Source organism: Eleutherodactylus coqui, chromosome 5, assembly GCF_035609145.1.
Source record: "Eleutherodactylus coqui strain aEleCoq1 chromosome 5, aEleCoq1.hap1, whole genome shotgun sequence".
Classification (NCBI taxonomy): domain Eukaryota; kingdom Metazoa; phylum Chordata; class Amphibia; order Anura; family Eleutherodactylidae; genus Eleutherodactylus; species Eleutherodactylus coqui.
In genome coordinates this window covers 5,969,831-5,985,397 of record NC_089841.1, presented here as the reverse complement: position 1 = coordinate 5,985,397, position 15,567 = coordinate 5,969,831, and the positions used below count along the sequence as shown (strand labels likewise).

General features: G+C 49.7%; 1 protein-coding gene across 1 annotated transcript in view; it reads left to right on the top strand.

Annotated features, from left to right (window-relative positions):
* Positions 1–15,567, top strand: part of LOC136627226 (complement factor H-like) — a 58,063-nt gene that overhangs the window by 19,357 nt on the left and 23,139 nt on the right. The window contains exon 3 of the mRNA XM_066602157.1: positions 4,279–4,452. Within this exon, the coding sequence (XP_066458254.1) occupies positions 4,279–4,452 (174 nt within the window). The remainder of the gene's footprint in view (positions 1–4,278; positions 4,453–15,567) is intronic.

Here is a 15,567-nt window from a genome sequence, read left to right as displayed (position 1 = left end):
CATTGGATTTATGAAGCATATTGATTAGCCAGGGGATTTGTTGCTTGTTCGGGACATAGAGATTTGCAAATGAGATCTTAGTGTTAAGACCCATTTACACCAGCCGATGATTGTTTTAGCGGTTATTGGCACGTCTAAACGCGTGCCCATCGTGCGCTTTTCGGGCACTGCTAGCTGATCATTACATTCAGGCCAACCTAAAAACCGTTGTTCGGCCTTATCAGGAGTTCTCCACGGTTAGTGTTGATAGCATTGTTTCCCCATGGAGAACAAAGGATCTGAGCGCAGATAAGAGCACTCAGGGTATTAATTGCTTTCAGTGAAGGCTTCATTTGCACACTTCATTGCTATTAAGTAGCTGAGTAGCTGCTTAATAGTTTATGTAAAATGATGGCTTAAAGCTGTCACAGTCGTTTGAGCGATCTTTGAGCGATCATCAACCGGTGTAAACCAGCCTTTAGAGAGAGTTCCTTTCACAAATAGGTAGCCGCATTTAGCACCCGAGATTGAAACGTAGGGTAGGAAGGGTATATTTTCTACTATGGCAATTGAAGTGCCTCTTAAGGTCGAGGTATGTGTGCTAGCAAACCATCTGTTATAGTTGTATAATGGTAGCTTGGGGACGTGGTTGTGTCTAAAGGGCATTTCTTGGAGAAATATTATATCTAATTTATTCATGATATTACATATTTGGTGCCTTTTTTGGAGAATGTTCATCTCTTTCATTAGGGGACACGCATTTAATATTGGCCATAGTAATCAGGAATATGTGGATAATGAAATGGTTTGTCTCCAGATAGGCCTAGAGGAGTGACGATTAGTGGGGTGAGAGGGGTAAGAACTTATATACAAAATAGGCAAGTGCCATCATATAGTTTTGGTAGTTAAGGTACCCGAGAAGGTGCTGGTTCTTTTGAAGTAACCAGTTGTATCTTGTAGGCTTCCTTGTAAGTTGAAACCCATTTTAGATGTGGATATCTAGCACCTAACCGGGCTTAGTGCGGATGGTGTGTGCACCGCATCGCGCTTCAAACTCGCATAAGCCACAGGGATCTAAAGGAGAAGTCAATATATGCTAAGTAAATAAAAGGCTACAGGCGAATGTTCATGACCTCCTACAGCCTCCATGTAGGCTCCTTCCATAGTCGACCCACAAGAGAAGACCCAGAAGATGTCCCGGGGCCCCTAATGCGGCGTTGGTTGTATCTTACTAGTAGGTACATGTATTACTATTACAGCCTGGGGGTTCCAGGAGACCAAAACTGTGAACTTCTTTATCAACTTATCAGATAACTATAGTGTAGAAGGTTTGCAAAATTCTCCAAGGGAGAGTGTGTTTGTATTTATAAGGTCCACTTCTGCAACATGTTTCTGATTGTGAGGTCTATGGGGTGCTGAAAGCTATATAGGGGTTCAGTAGTAATTATGGGATAAAAGGTGCGGGGTGAGGTGCAAACCTGGAGCCCACATGGGACCTGCTCCCACAGTCAGCCACGAGCTGTCCGCTCACACACAAGGGGCCAGAAGCACGGGCAAGAGTCGGGAAAACCCTCAACTGTGCATGTAATACATTGCAGCAATAGTCATAAAGCATGAGGTGGGGGGATGAAGATGTGGGCCGGGAATCCACCATGAGCAACCACTTATATGCAAGGTGCCAACTTCATGGGAGGGAGCCGCCAGCTTTTTCATTACTGGAGAGAGAGACTGTTCAAGGATTCTTTTTTATAAAGGAGCGGTAGATTGTGTTATGGCCTTGATCTTCAGCCTGTTCCGAGCTGATTGATGCGTGCTCCATATCTAATTCACCCAGATCTGCTCCTGCAGGTTATTGTGTAAAGATCTTTAATCTTTTGACCAGAGGGCAAAGCATACTTTTACTTTAGATCCACTCTAGATCCGCTTGGTCTCGGAGGGTTTTGCCGTACCAATAAGGGCTTTGCTTCTTTCTCTGTTGGATTTCACCATTTTAGGATGTTCTGTAGCTTTATGCGGTTGCCCGTGGTGATGTGAGGAGTTTTATTTGTACATAATATGCATCTCGTTTTTCAGCAGCATCTGGGTGATGTTCGCTAAGATGGTGAAGAGGGTATACAAGGTTTTGTCAGTGCGAGTATCTTTATGCAAGAGGGGCTGAGGTTCTGCCACTTTCCTGGACTGGGTTGACCCAGACCCATTCAGGGGAAGAGGTGTATCAGGTCTCCCCAGCAGGCAGCTTGGTGTTTGTGGGCTAATTGGAGCTTCTGGGGCCTATCCAGGCCTAGGATGATGGAGTGCTTCCAGGCCTACAGACCTGTTTTCTATGTGTGTCTCCTGGGCTTTGATAGGGTATGGGGGCTTCCTGTGGAGATCCCGCTCTGCTGTTATATCAGGAGGTGCTGTGACAATAGACCTCTGAAGCACGTTCAGGTTGAAAATGTCTGGGCTTGACCACTTTTGTGAGGTGTGTTCTCCTCCTTCCTTGCTCCTAGGATCCTTGCTGCCATTCTACACAGGTGTTTTCTGCTGCTGGGAGGTCCGCTGTTGTATGGGATTCAGCAGCGTGGGACGGCCCACTAACGTAGTCCTCAGCTCCTTTCAAAATGTGCTGAGCTGGCCGCAAGACCTCTCTAATTGTTCCTGACGGTCCAGGGAGGACTCTGGTGTCAACAGGGAGAGCTTCAGAGGTACGGGGAAGCCAGATGGCATTAGGTTAGCTTTCCTACCAACCGCCCTACCGCCTCGCCTGCTAGGCCACGCCCCCAGCCACTTTTCAGGTTTGATCATAAGTTCTCAATGGGATGAAATCTGGGTACTTTCCTGGCCACAGACCCAAAATGTCAGTTTTATTCACCAAGCCACTTAGTGATCAGCTTTGAGTTACTGCTGGCATGACACAGGCCTGTCGGGAGCGCTCAACTCTTCTTCTCCGGACAATCATTCTTCCAAATGTCTCAAACAGTCTGAAGAGGCTTCATCAGAAAAATAACTTTCCGCAGTCCTCTGTAGTCCCAGCACTTCCTGTAGAATGTCCCTCTGTACTGGATGTCTTTCTTGGAGAGAGTAGCTCCTTTGCTGAACTTCTTGACACCAGTCCGTCTATTAAAGCTTTCCCTTCACTGTGTGTGCAGATGCACTGACACAGCCTGCTGCATCTGACCAGCAGTTGTGGTGCACATGTATCACCTCTGTATATAGTGCACCACATGTACCACCTCTGTATACAGTGCACTGCATAAAGTACCACTGTATACAGCACCCCATATAGTACCACTGTATACAGCACCCCATATACCACCCCAGTATACAGTCCACCACATAGACCACCTCTGTATACAGTGGATAACACAAGTTTTTTTACTTCAATGCTCTCTCTGTATTTTATGATTACCCCAAAAAGAATTTCCACAGTCCCAGTTATCTGAGGGATGGTTTCCAAAGGATTATGTATGCAGATATGAAAGTCACTAAGAACAGGGCACTTTACCAGGCTTTGCATTCAATAGGGGCTCGTATAACCCACTGCTGTGTAGATGGATCCCAGTTCTTTCCCTCCACTCTGCGCTTGGTTTAGAAGCTTAGAACCTCCTACTCCTCACTCCTGACAACGTTAGCTTGCCGCACCACACCTCCTCTCATGTCCATACGTCGATGACATCTCCTCACTTCTTCTAACTCCTCCTTCACTTCCTGTCTCTAACTCTGGCACTTTTCTTCGAGACCCACCTCACATCCTGCCTCACCCTGCTCATTTTCCTGGACTTGACTCTTCTTCCACACCCTCTACCAATCAGGGTTCTTGTGGCAAACCGCCAATCAGCAGCAAGCTGTTACCCTGCAATGTACCTTAAGCCTGTAAAGAAGGGGAAAGACAGCATCTTTCTGACATACGACACCTTCTATTACTCCGTAGGAGGAAATAGCTAGGTGTAACAGGACTTAAGATTGTGTGGCTACCCTGGAGGACCCACCGGGCCATTACAGTGTCAAAACGTATTTAATCTTATGCGGACTACAGGTATCCTGGTGAATAGAAAAGTCTTCTAGCAGTGTTTCTCCTCCTCTTCCCTGTGATGCTCATCTCTCTGTATTCCTTAGTAGATGCCACCATATGTACATAGGCTGAAGGTAAGTCTCAGTCGGCTCCCAGTCATCGGGTTTTGTCCATTTCTGAACATCATTCTGAAGTAACCGGTTCATGGAAACATCAATGTGAAGACGTCTCCGCCGGGACACAAGACCTGTGACTGGATTCACAGAGGATATCCTTTGTAAAGTGATTCCATTCTTATCTTACAGCTCAGTGCAGGCGTCCGGCTGGAGCGGGGATGGTCTCTACCGGTAGAGAGTTTTATACAGCAGGCGATTCTCTGACCGTGAAATGTGAGCCTGGATATCGCCCGTCATATCAGAATATAACTTGTAAAGGAGGACCGACTAAGGCTGAGTGGGATCAGACCCCGCAGTGTATCGGTGAGTGACTCCTACATAGAGCTGCAGGAATGTCAGCCCAAACTCATATCTACAGGGGGTCAAGATGTCTTCACACCCTGTCACCTTCTTACATGTTATGTTGTGCCCTTGTGTCACCCCAAATTTGTCCTGAAATAGAAAATAATGGTCACATAAAACAATCCTCAGAAGACAGATTACAGATTACTCTTATTTGTTTGACATGCACAACATATTTAATGCCTCCCTAATTGCCTGAATCCCCAAAGGTGATCAAACCGGAACAAGAAACCTCAGGCGCCGCTCAGCACACATTTCTAGTAACCCTAATGGAAATCCCTTCCCCTGCTGTAATCTTGCACTTCTTGCTCAGGATTCGGTTTCCTACGTGAGTTTTGGGTTCATTTCAAGTCAGTCAGATCATTAATTAACTGCAGAAACCCCAGTAAGTAGTCGTACATACCCACCATATCACAGGCCAAATCCCACTGATATCAGATGTGTGCAGGACATTCAGACGCTCAACATGCATACAGCCACACCAAATATGTAAGGATAAAACTACTAACCCTTCAGGCGGCATTCGGCAGGACACACTGGTTTCTAGTATGTTCTGTTAGCATCTGTCCTGTCACTGTCTGCACAACACATACAAACATCCCGATCTGCCGGACATCACCAGGAATCACCCGGTAGACCAATGTCTAATGTCTTGTGGATATAGGGAGTGTGGATGATCATCAGATGCATTGAGACACCTCCTGACACAGCGATCTACTGGTCCTCATCCGCAGTCAGTAGACTGCCATCCAGTGCAAACTGAGGGGTCGGCTAATTGTAGCTTTTATGGAAACATAAAATGTTCTCTGGTCAGCGGCACATCTCTGTGTAAATGGGGAGATGATCAGCCGGCCAACGTCAGCTATATGGGGACCAATGACTATGAAGGGTCGTCCATCCCCCAGTAGTCTGAATCGGCCCATGTAAAAGCCGGTAGATGAGTGCTGATGTCGGTGATGGAGGCTCATCTACAATTGCTACATCTAAATGGACCTACAGGGCAGAGAGTGTTAAAATGTGGCAGATGTATCACAATGGCTGACAGATAATATCCCCGACACACTGCCCTCTAACTTTGTATCTCCTGTTCGCCAACAATTCAGACAAGTTTTTTGAGCCAAAAATGTTGCGCATTGTATGACACACAGGGGGTTATTTACTATTTTCTGATGTTTGCGCCGCAGTTACGATGTGTTTTTAGGCACTGTGAGGCAGCCTTTCAGAGTTGTCCATAAAAGGAGCATAACCGAAATTATGTTGAATTGTCATGAATGTTTGATGTAAAGTAACCCAACTAATAGTTCATCTAAACGTAGACTGGAGCGTCTTAGAATCTGCCAGATTTATCTTTCATCAGATCTACTGTGATAAATCTGGCACATTTCAAGACTGTCTAATCTAAATTTGCACTTTAGTATTGTCAGTATTGATAAATAAGCCCCTGTACTGTTACATTTAGTCCCGCCCCTCCCCCGAAGCCACATTCATTTTCCAACAATACATGAAAAGTGTCTACAACTCATGAGAAATGTGGCACAAGGAGCAGAAGAGCGTTCTCAGCCCCATTGACAGCAGAATTGTGCGCATCTCCAAGAGTCGGGAAAACCCTTAACTGTGCATGTAATACATTGCAGCAATAGTCATAAAGCATGAGGTGGGGGGTGAAAATGTGGGCCAGGAATCCACACAGGGCCTTCCCCCACAGCTGGCTATGAGCAACCACCTATATGCAAGGTGCCAACTTCTCGGGAGGGAGCCAGAAGGACCCACCAGCTCTTTCATTACTGGAGAGAGAGACTGTTCAAGGATTCTTTTTATAAAGGAACGGGATATTGGGTTATGGCCTTGTTCTTCAGCCTTTTCCAAGCTGATTGATACGCACATCTAATTCACCCAGATCCTGCTCCTGCAGGTTGTTGTGTAAAGATTTATTCTTTAGCCCAGAAGGCGAAGCGTACTTTTACTTTAGATATTTGTCTAGATCCCCTTAGCTCTCGGAGGGTTTGGGCGTATCAATGAGGTCTTTGCTTCTTTCCTGAAGACGTGTATCAGGTCTCCCCAGCAGGCAGCTTGGTGTTTGTGGGCTAATTGGAGCTTCTGGGGCCTATCCAGGCCTAGGATGATGGAGTGCTTCCAGGCCTACAGACCAGTTTTCTATGTGTGTCTCCTGGGCTTTGATAGGGTATGGGGGCTTCCTGTGGAGATCCCTCTCTGCTGTTATATCAGGAGGTGCTGTGACAAGGGCCTCCCACCCTCTCACTGGCCTCTGCTTGGATCTCTGAAGTAGGTTCAGGCTGAAAATGTCGGGGCTTGGGCCCTTTTGTGAGGTGTGCTCTCCTCCTTCCTTGCTCCTAGGAACCTTGTTGCCATTCTACGCAGGTGTTTTCTGCCGCTGGGAGTCTGCTGTTGTATGGGATTCAGCAGCGTGGGACAGCCCACTAATGTAGTCCCCAGCTTCTTTCAAAATGTGTCGAGCTGGCTGCGAGACCTCTCTAATAGTTCCTGACAGTCCAGGGAGGACTCTGGTGTCAACAGGGAGAACTTCTGAGGCACGTTGAAGCCTGATGGCATTAGTTTAGCTTTCCTACCAACCGCCCTACCGCCTCGCCTGCTAGGCCACGCCCCCCAGCCACTTTTCAGGTTTGACCATAAGTTCTCAATGGGATGAAATCTGGGTATTTTCCTGGCCACGGACCCAAAATGTCAGTTTTATTCACCAAGCCACTTAGTGATCAGCTTTGAGTTACTGCTGGCATGACACAGGGCTGTCGGTAGCGCTCAACTCTTCTTCTCCGGACAATCATTCTTCCAAATGTCCCAAACAGTCTGAAGGGGCTTCATCAGAGAAATAACTTTCCCCAGTCCTCTGTAGTCCTAGCACTTCCTGTAGAATGTCCCTCTGTACTGGATGTCTTTCTTGGAGAGGGTAGCTCCTTTGCTGCACTTCTTGACACCAGTCCGTCTATTAAAGCTTTCGCCTCACTGCATGCGGATTCACTGACACAGCCTGCTGCTGCCGCTACTGACCTACTGCACTAATCCCATAGCTGAATCCTCTATAGTAGACATCCTGGGACTTGCTGGACTTTCTTGGGTGCCCTGAAGACTTCACAGTAATTAAACCTCTCTTCTTGATGATCCGATAAGGGAATGCAGCATAGTGCATAATGAAGCGGCATAGGGACTGGGGGCTAACAAGGGGTTAAGGGAAGAACGAGCAGAAGAGAGGAGGAGCTGTAGCAGGAAGAGGAGGAGTCCAGAAGAGCGAGAAGAAGAAGGAAGACGTCGGGAGAAGCAGGGGAGAAAGAAGCAGCAAAGACAGAAGAAAGGCGAGTAAAACTGAGGATAAAAAGTCAAAAGAAAAGTACATTGAAGGATCAGAAGAAAGCAGGATGAAGGAGCTTCAGAGGAAGATCCGAGAAGCGGTCGTCCAGGACAGGACTGGACGGCTGGAGCAGCTTCTGGAAGCGTGCAGAGCCCCCCCGGCAGCAGCGCCAGGTCTGCCAGGAAGAGCGATCGAGGACCAGCAGCCGACCACACCACAACCCCAGACGGCACCCGAAGAGGACTGCACAAGAAGAAGACCCAAGAGGAAGAAGAATCCCTCGGCGTCTCAGCCCCAGCCCGGTGGTGAAGTGGGGCCCAGAAGAAGCAGCTCCGGAGCGGAAGAGCGGCAAGGGAGCAGCTGCGACGCAAGGAGCGGGGCCGAAGAAGAGCGTCGGCGGGCGCAGGGAGAAGGGAGAAGAAGCGCAGAAGCACGAGAGAGCTACTCACCAGCACGGCAAGACGAGGCAGGAGCGGCAGCGAGGAGTGATCCTTCGGCGGGTCGGCGCGGGCGGGCGCTCAGCAGGAACAGGTGAACCCTGGCAGCGGGGAGAGGGCCAAGATGGCGGCGCCGGCACGTGGCACGCAATCCCGCAAGATGCCAGCGCCATGCGGCGACTCAAGATGACGGCAATAGGAGGCATCACGCGGCCATACACGGCGGCGCCGGCAGGCGTCACGCGGCTTCGCAAGTGGGCGGCGCCGGTACGCGTCGCGAGAAGCAACAAGATGGCGGTGCCGGAAGGCGCAGCGCGGCCACAAATCAGAGCAGCTCAGGCATGGTACAGGAAGCGCAGAAGGAGGGCAGCGCCGGTAGCTACTATGCGGCCTGGCCCGACGCGGGAACCGAGCGGAGGCTGGATGCAAGAGGCAGGGGTGATCAGGGGGGGGGGGAGATGAGGTTGGGCACGACAGCAGGTATACAGGGGTAAGGGGGGAGGACAGCAATGTAGATAGGGGTAGTAGTACCCCCCTTTTTAGCTCAGGGGATAGTGAGGGGTCAGCCAACCTTCACCCCTCCCCCTCTCCAGCTTATAGGTATAGAAGGGAGGAACAGCACTTGTCATACGACAGCCCGGGTAGCGGGGGGAGGGGAGTTATAACCCCCCGGTCCCCACCTTCAGAAGGTAGCAGACAATCGTCGAGGCGTCGCATCTATAGGCGTCGCGGGGATTATGCACGATCGGCTAGGGCCATACAAGAGGAGGGCCATGACCGGTGTAGCCCAAGCGGCCGGTCATGTGCGCGCACGGCAGACAGGCGTTCACAGAGAGGTGATGAACGGGGAGCAGCGGGTGCATCGTGCAGGCTAGGTCAGCCAGGGTGCTGCGCATCGCAGACGGCATGTGGTTTCCGGAGGTCGGAGAGGTCACCAGCGCAGAGAGGTAGTGGCTCGGAGAGCAGGCGCGACATTAGGCCGCGGCTCCCCACCTATTGTCGTCGGGCATCTTTTTCACCAGCGTCTTCCATCAGTGAGGAGCAACAGCGCCGCAGGAGGCATAGGCACTCACGGGAGCAGTCCGTCCGGGGCCAGGAGGCAGCGCCGCGGTCCGATGCCGGCTGCGAAGCGGCAACAGAAGACCAAGGAAGGTACCCGAACACGGTGCGAAGTGAACGTTCTTTTGTGCGTACCCGAAGCCTAACATCGGCACCAGAGCGTGAAAAGGGTGGTGAGTCTTCATGCTTTGCAGCGTGGAAAAATGTTATGGATCCAGTAAGGGAGGCTAGTAAAGCTGATTTTGTTGAGGTTTTAAAGTCTCTACTGGGAAAGATGGAACAAAAACAAGGGCTTTTAGTCTCCTCCGTACCAGGGGGCGTGGGCTCGCCTGACGGTAAAGAAATGTCGGCAGAGCACAACGATGGTCTAAAGTTTGCTGACTCGTTGTTTTGCGGTGTTGCCCTGTTGGGGGTCGGTTTGTTAGAAGAAACGGTAGAGAAGATTAAGAAAGGCTTGTATATCGATATCTGGTCACTACTATCAGCCGACCATATGACAGTGGATATGGAACGCACGTACGAACGCGGGGCAGAAAAGAAGCCGAAAATAGCCAAGACCTTTGGGAAATGGCTCTAGGCGTTCTGGGTTTTAGCGCACGTTACATGTCAGCACAACCCTGGTAAGGGTCCGGAGCTGATGGTGTATGTGAATACTATATACAGCACGTATAAACTGCACAGCGGGTCGGCGTGGTGGAGATATGATGAGGACTTTAGGCGTCGGGTATCGGGCATGGGACAAATCAGCTGGGCGTCCCAAGCGACGGACGTTTGGATACAACTGATACTGGCCCAACGCCCTCAAAAGCAGTCTGCAGCCCCGTCTCGACCAAACGGAGCGTGTTGGTTATACAATGAAGGTCACTGTAGATTCTACGCGATGTGTACATTTCAACACGAATGTTCGGTATTAGGTGGCCAACACTCAGCATTTTGCTGTTTCCGAAAGCAGAGAGGAGCGGCTACACAAGGGGTTTCCAGTGATAAGCAGCTATCTGCACAGTTGGCTCGACCGTTACCCCAGGAAGCAGGAAGCAAGCCTGCTCAGGGGGGGCTTAACTAAGGGATTTAGGATCCCCTTTGTGGAGCAGCCTGCGGCTATGTTTTGTACTAATTTAAAATCGGCATTACATAACACAGAATTAGTAAAAGAAAAGCTGACAAAGGAAGTTGAATTAGGCCGGAAGGCCGGCCCCTTTTTGTATCCCCTGTTTCACAATTTGCGTGTTTCCCCCTTGGGAAACAGTCCCCAAGAAGGAATCCGGTAAATTCCGCTTAATACATCATCTGTCCTTCCAAAGCGGCGAATCGGTGAATGAGTGAATGACGGAATAACAAAAGAGCAAACCGTGGTAAAATATACCTCGTTTGACAGTGCGGTCCGTCTAGTTCGGTCCGCTGGAAAGCGGGCTCTACTGGCAAAAGCGGATATTGAATCCGCTTTCCGCTTGTTGCCGGTTTACCGAGAGCGCTTCCACCTTCTGGGATGCATGGTGGACAACCAATATTTTTTCGACATGTGTTTGCCCATGGGTTGCTCCATCTCTTGTTATTACTTTCAGGTATTCAGCTCTTTTCTTGAATGGATGGTAAGATTCGAGACGGGCATCCCATCGGTAATACATTACCTCGACGACTTCCTTTTCGTTGCCACGGAAACGTCCGGAGAGTGCAAATTTCTGTTGTCCTCCTTTCGTAAACTCATGCGAAAAGCGGGGGTCCCGCTGCGAGAGGGAAAGACCATGGGCCCAGTAACAAATATAGTTTTCCTGGGCATTGAGATAGACACAGTGGAAATGGTTTTCCGCCTACCGGCAGAAAAGGTAGCTCGATTGCGCCAGTTGGTTGCAACTATATCGGGCTCAAAGAAGGTGACGCTGCACCACCTGTAGGTCCTGATAGGATTGTTAAACTTTGCTTGCAGAGTCATCCCTATGGGACGCGCTTTCGCAAGAAGGTTGTTGTTAGCCACGGTGGGGGCAAAAGAACCTCATCATTTCGTGCGTATAACGCAAGGTATCAGAGCGGACCTCTATATCTGGAGAATATTTTTACTTGAGTTTAACGGATAAGTTATTTGCCAAGAGGAAGAAAGGTCGAGCAATGAGCTCAGCCTTTTTTCAGATGTGTCTGGGTTGATCGGTTTTGGAGTTATCTTTCAGAATCACTGGTGCAGGGAGTCCTGGCCAGAAGGTTGGTTCGAAAGGAACTGGACAAAAGACATAACTTTGTTGGAGTTTTTCCCGTTGGTAGTAGCGGTTGAGTTGTGGGGCCCGCTGCTAACAGATCAAAAGATATGCTTCTGGTCGGATAACGCAGCAGTGGTCCAGATCATCAACAAACAGTCCGCTTCATCAGCGACTGTGCTGGCATTTCTGAGATACTTTGTATTACGCTGCCTGCAGCTGAATATTTGTTTTAGAGCAAGACTCGTACCGGGTTGTGAGAACAGGCGAGCTGACGCGCTCTCTCTCGTTTACAGATGAAGATGTTCAGGGAACGCCACCCGACGGCAGACAGGGAGGGGGTACGTTGCCCTCCACACTTGTGGAAGGTGGCAGACGAGAGCTAATGGCATTGATTCGGGCGTCAGTAGCCGAAACAACCTGGAGGACTTATGAGTCTGTATGGGCCACATGGTTAAGTTTCGTTGACGGCGGAACGGTCGATAAGCAGCGGGCGAGGACGGCAACAATTGATATGGTAGCGTCTCTACGGGTTAGAAGAGTTACAGTGGGCGTGGCTAAAAAGCACCTGGCAGGAGTGGCCTTTTTTCTTACAATTAAATGCAAGAGTGGACGTGACTAAAGATTTTGTTTTAAAGAAAATCATACAAGGTTGGAAGAAGGAGGGGGGACTCCCGTCGCCCCATCACCTTTTCCATATTGGTGGAATTGTTGGAAAGTTTGGGATTGATTTGCCGAGATGAACAGGAGGTGTTATTTAGGGTGGCGTTCGCTTTGGCGTTCTTTGGGGCCCTCAGAGTAAGCCAGCTAGTGCCAGTTAGTAAACACAAACCCGGGGGCCTTACGCGCGTGGACGTGTTAGTGTCTGATTAGACATTTAGGCCTCATGTCCACGGGGAAAATCAGATCCGCTGCAGATTCTACATGTAGAATCTGCAGCGGGTCCCTCCTGCCCCGCGGACATGAGCGCCGAAAATAAGAATTTAAAAGTATTTACCATCCGGCGCGGGCGGAGAAGATCAGCTGTTCCTCACGGCCGGATCTTCATTTTCGGCCGGCGGATGAATTCCTGACGCCGGCGGCACGTCGCCGGCACGTCGCCGACGTGCCGCGCGCATGCGCCGGGCACATCCGCCGAGCCGAAGCAAGGAAGATGCGGCCGTGAGGAACAGCTGACCTTCCCCGCCCGCGCCGGATGGTAAATACTTTAAATTCCTATTTTAGGTCTCCCGCGGATCCGGACGGCTTCCATAGGCTTCAATAGAAGCCCGCGGGAGCCGTCCCCGCGGGAGACCCGCACGAAAATGGAGCATGGTCCAGATTTTTCCATGCTCCATTTTTTTTTAAATCCCTTTTATTGACGATCCGCGGGTATTTATCTACCCGCGGGTGGTCAATGCATCCCTATGGGATGCGGATCCGCATGCAGGAAATCCGCTGCGGATCCTAAATCCTATTTTGCCCGTGGACATGAGCCCTAAAAGTATGCGTTAGGAAATCCAAAACAGATAAATACGGAAGAGGAGAGTGGATTTCCATAAGTAAATTAGGTTCACCTTTGTGCCCAATTAAATTAGTGTATCAATACTTGTCAGCCAGGCCACCGGTTCAACAGTTTTTAGCTCACTCCTCGGGCCTGCCTCTAACCCGTTTTCAGTTTTCCGCGTTACTACGGTCATCTTTAAAGAAAATAGGCTTAAATGCGTCAGAGTTCGGTACTCACTCCTTTCGCATAGGGGGCGGCCACGACAGCAGATTCTTGGGTATGCTAGAGGAAGGAGTAAAGAGGCTGGGTAGATGGAGGTCGAACGCATATAAGTCGTACGTTAGACCAGATTTGATTATTAGATAAGGTAGTTTTTTACAGGAACGTTCATACAGATATATATATATATATATATATATATATATATATATATATATATATAGTTTAGAGTTTAGGACAAGGTAGGCGTAAGTTATGTTTCGGAATTAAGTATAGCAGTTTAGTCTTTTTGCTCCAGTGAGCGAACAATGAACGGTATGGATAATCGGGCACTCTTACGTGCACTGGGCAGAGAAGCGGGCCATGATTCGTCCAATGGGAAAGAATCTTGGATTACGAGGCATGAAGGTGCATTGGCGTGGGATACGAGGACTCTTATGGCCCAGGCTCCTGAAGGAGGTGATGTAGATCAGCAGGTGGATCCCCCGAAGGGTGATACTGATGATACATGCCGGGGGGAACGACCTGGGAAAAACAAAGATGGGAGAGCTATTGGTCCTTATTAGAGATGAGCGAACGTGTTCGTCCGAGCTTGATATTCGTGCGAATATTAGGGTGTTCGGGATGTTCGTTATTCGTAACGAACACCATGCGGTGTTCTGGTTACTTTCACTTCCTTCCCTGAGACGTTAGCGCGCTTTTCTGGCCAATTGAAAGACAGGGAAGGCATTACAACTTCCCCCTGTGACGTTCAAGCCCTATACCACCCCCCTGCTGTGAGTGGCTGGGGAGATCAGGTGTCACCCGAACATAAAAGTCGGCCCCTCCCGCGGCTCGCCACAGATGCGGTGTGAGTTAGATGAGGGACAGTGCTGTTTGTACCGGAGCTGCTGTAGGGAAAGAATTGGTAGTTAGTGTAGGCTTCAAGACCCCCAAAGGTCCTTATTAGGGCCACTGATAGCTGTGTGTTGGCTGCTGTTAGCAGTGGCAAATTTTTTTTTCTCAAAATCGCCTCTGCAGAGCGTTGCACCTGGCATTAGGGACAGAAGTGCTGCATAGGCAGGGAGAGTGTTAGGAGTGAGTGTAGCCTTCAAGAACCTCAACGGTCCTTTCTAGGGCCATATTTATCCGTGTGCAGTACTGTCCAGGCTGCTGTTAGCTGTGCTGCATTTTTTTTTGCTTCTCAAAATCGCCTCTGCAGACCATTGCACCCTCCATTGATACTGCAGGGAAAGAATTGTATAGGCAGGGCCACAACACAGTTATTATTCATAGAATATACGCAGTGCTGCCTTTTGGTGGAAAAAAACTGAAAACAAATCTATTTGTCCAGCCTCTGTCCGTCCTAAGGGCTGTGGACACGTGTGAGCTGCGTGAACAACATTGCTAAATCAGACGCACCCAGCTACGCTTTACTGCTGGCTTCGCCATTTGCTTTCCTTAATTGGGAAAAAAATACCTGCTCTCCAAGAGTTATAATAACTCTGCTACCCTCACGTTCTGTGACACATTAGCAGGGACACAGCACAGTTATTAAACTTAGATTATTCATTCACTAGAGGCAGTGGGGCCTTTCCTTTTCCAAAAAGGGCAAAAATTATATTTGGCCTGCAGTCTTGCGCCAATTTATTTCCTGCCTGTGAAATCAAATCACTGGTAATACAGCATGCTGAGGGGTAGGGGTAGGCCTAGAGGACGTGGACGCGGCCGAGGACGCGGAGGGCCAAGTCAGGGTGTGGGCACAGGCCGAGCTCCTGATCCAGGTGTGTCGCAGCCGACTGCTGCGCGATTAGGAGAGAGGCACGTTTCTGGCGTCCCCACATTCATCGCCCAATTAATGGGTCCACGCGGGAGACGGTTATTAGAAAATGAGCAGTGTGAGCAGGTCCTGTCCTGGATGGCAGAAAGTGCTTCGAGCAACCTATCGTCAACACGCAGTTCTGCGCCGTCCACTGCTGCAAATCCGAATCCTCTGTCTGCTGCTCCTCCTTCCTCCCAGCCTCCTCACTCCACTACAATGACACCTGCTCAGGAGCGGGAACACTCCCAGGAACTGTTCTCGGGCCCCTGCTTAGATTGGGCAGCAGCGGTTCCTCTCCCACCAGAGGAGTTTATCGTCACTGATGCCCAACCATTCGAAAGTTCCCGGGGTCCGGGGGAAGAGGCTGGGGACTTCCGCCAACTGTCTCAACAACTTTCTGTGGGTGAGGAGGATGATGACGATCAGACACAGTTGTCTTGCAGTGAGGTAGTAGTAAGGGCAGTAAGTCCAAGGGAGCAGCGCACAGAGGATTCGGAGGAAGAGCAGCAGGACGATGAGGTGACTGACCCCACCTGGTGTGCAACGCTTACTCAGGAGGACAG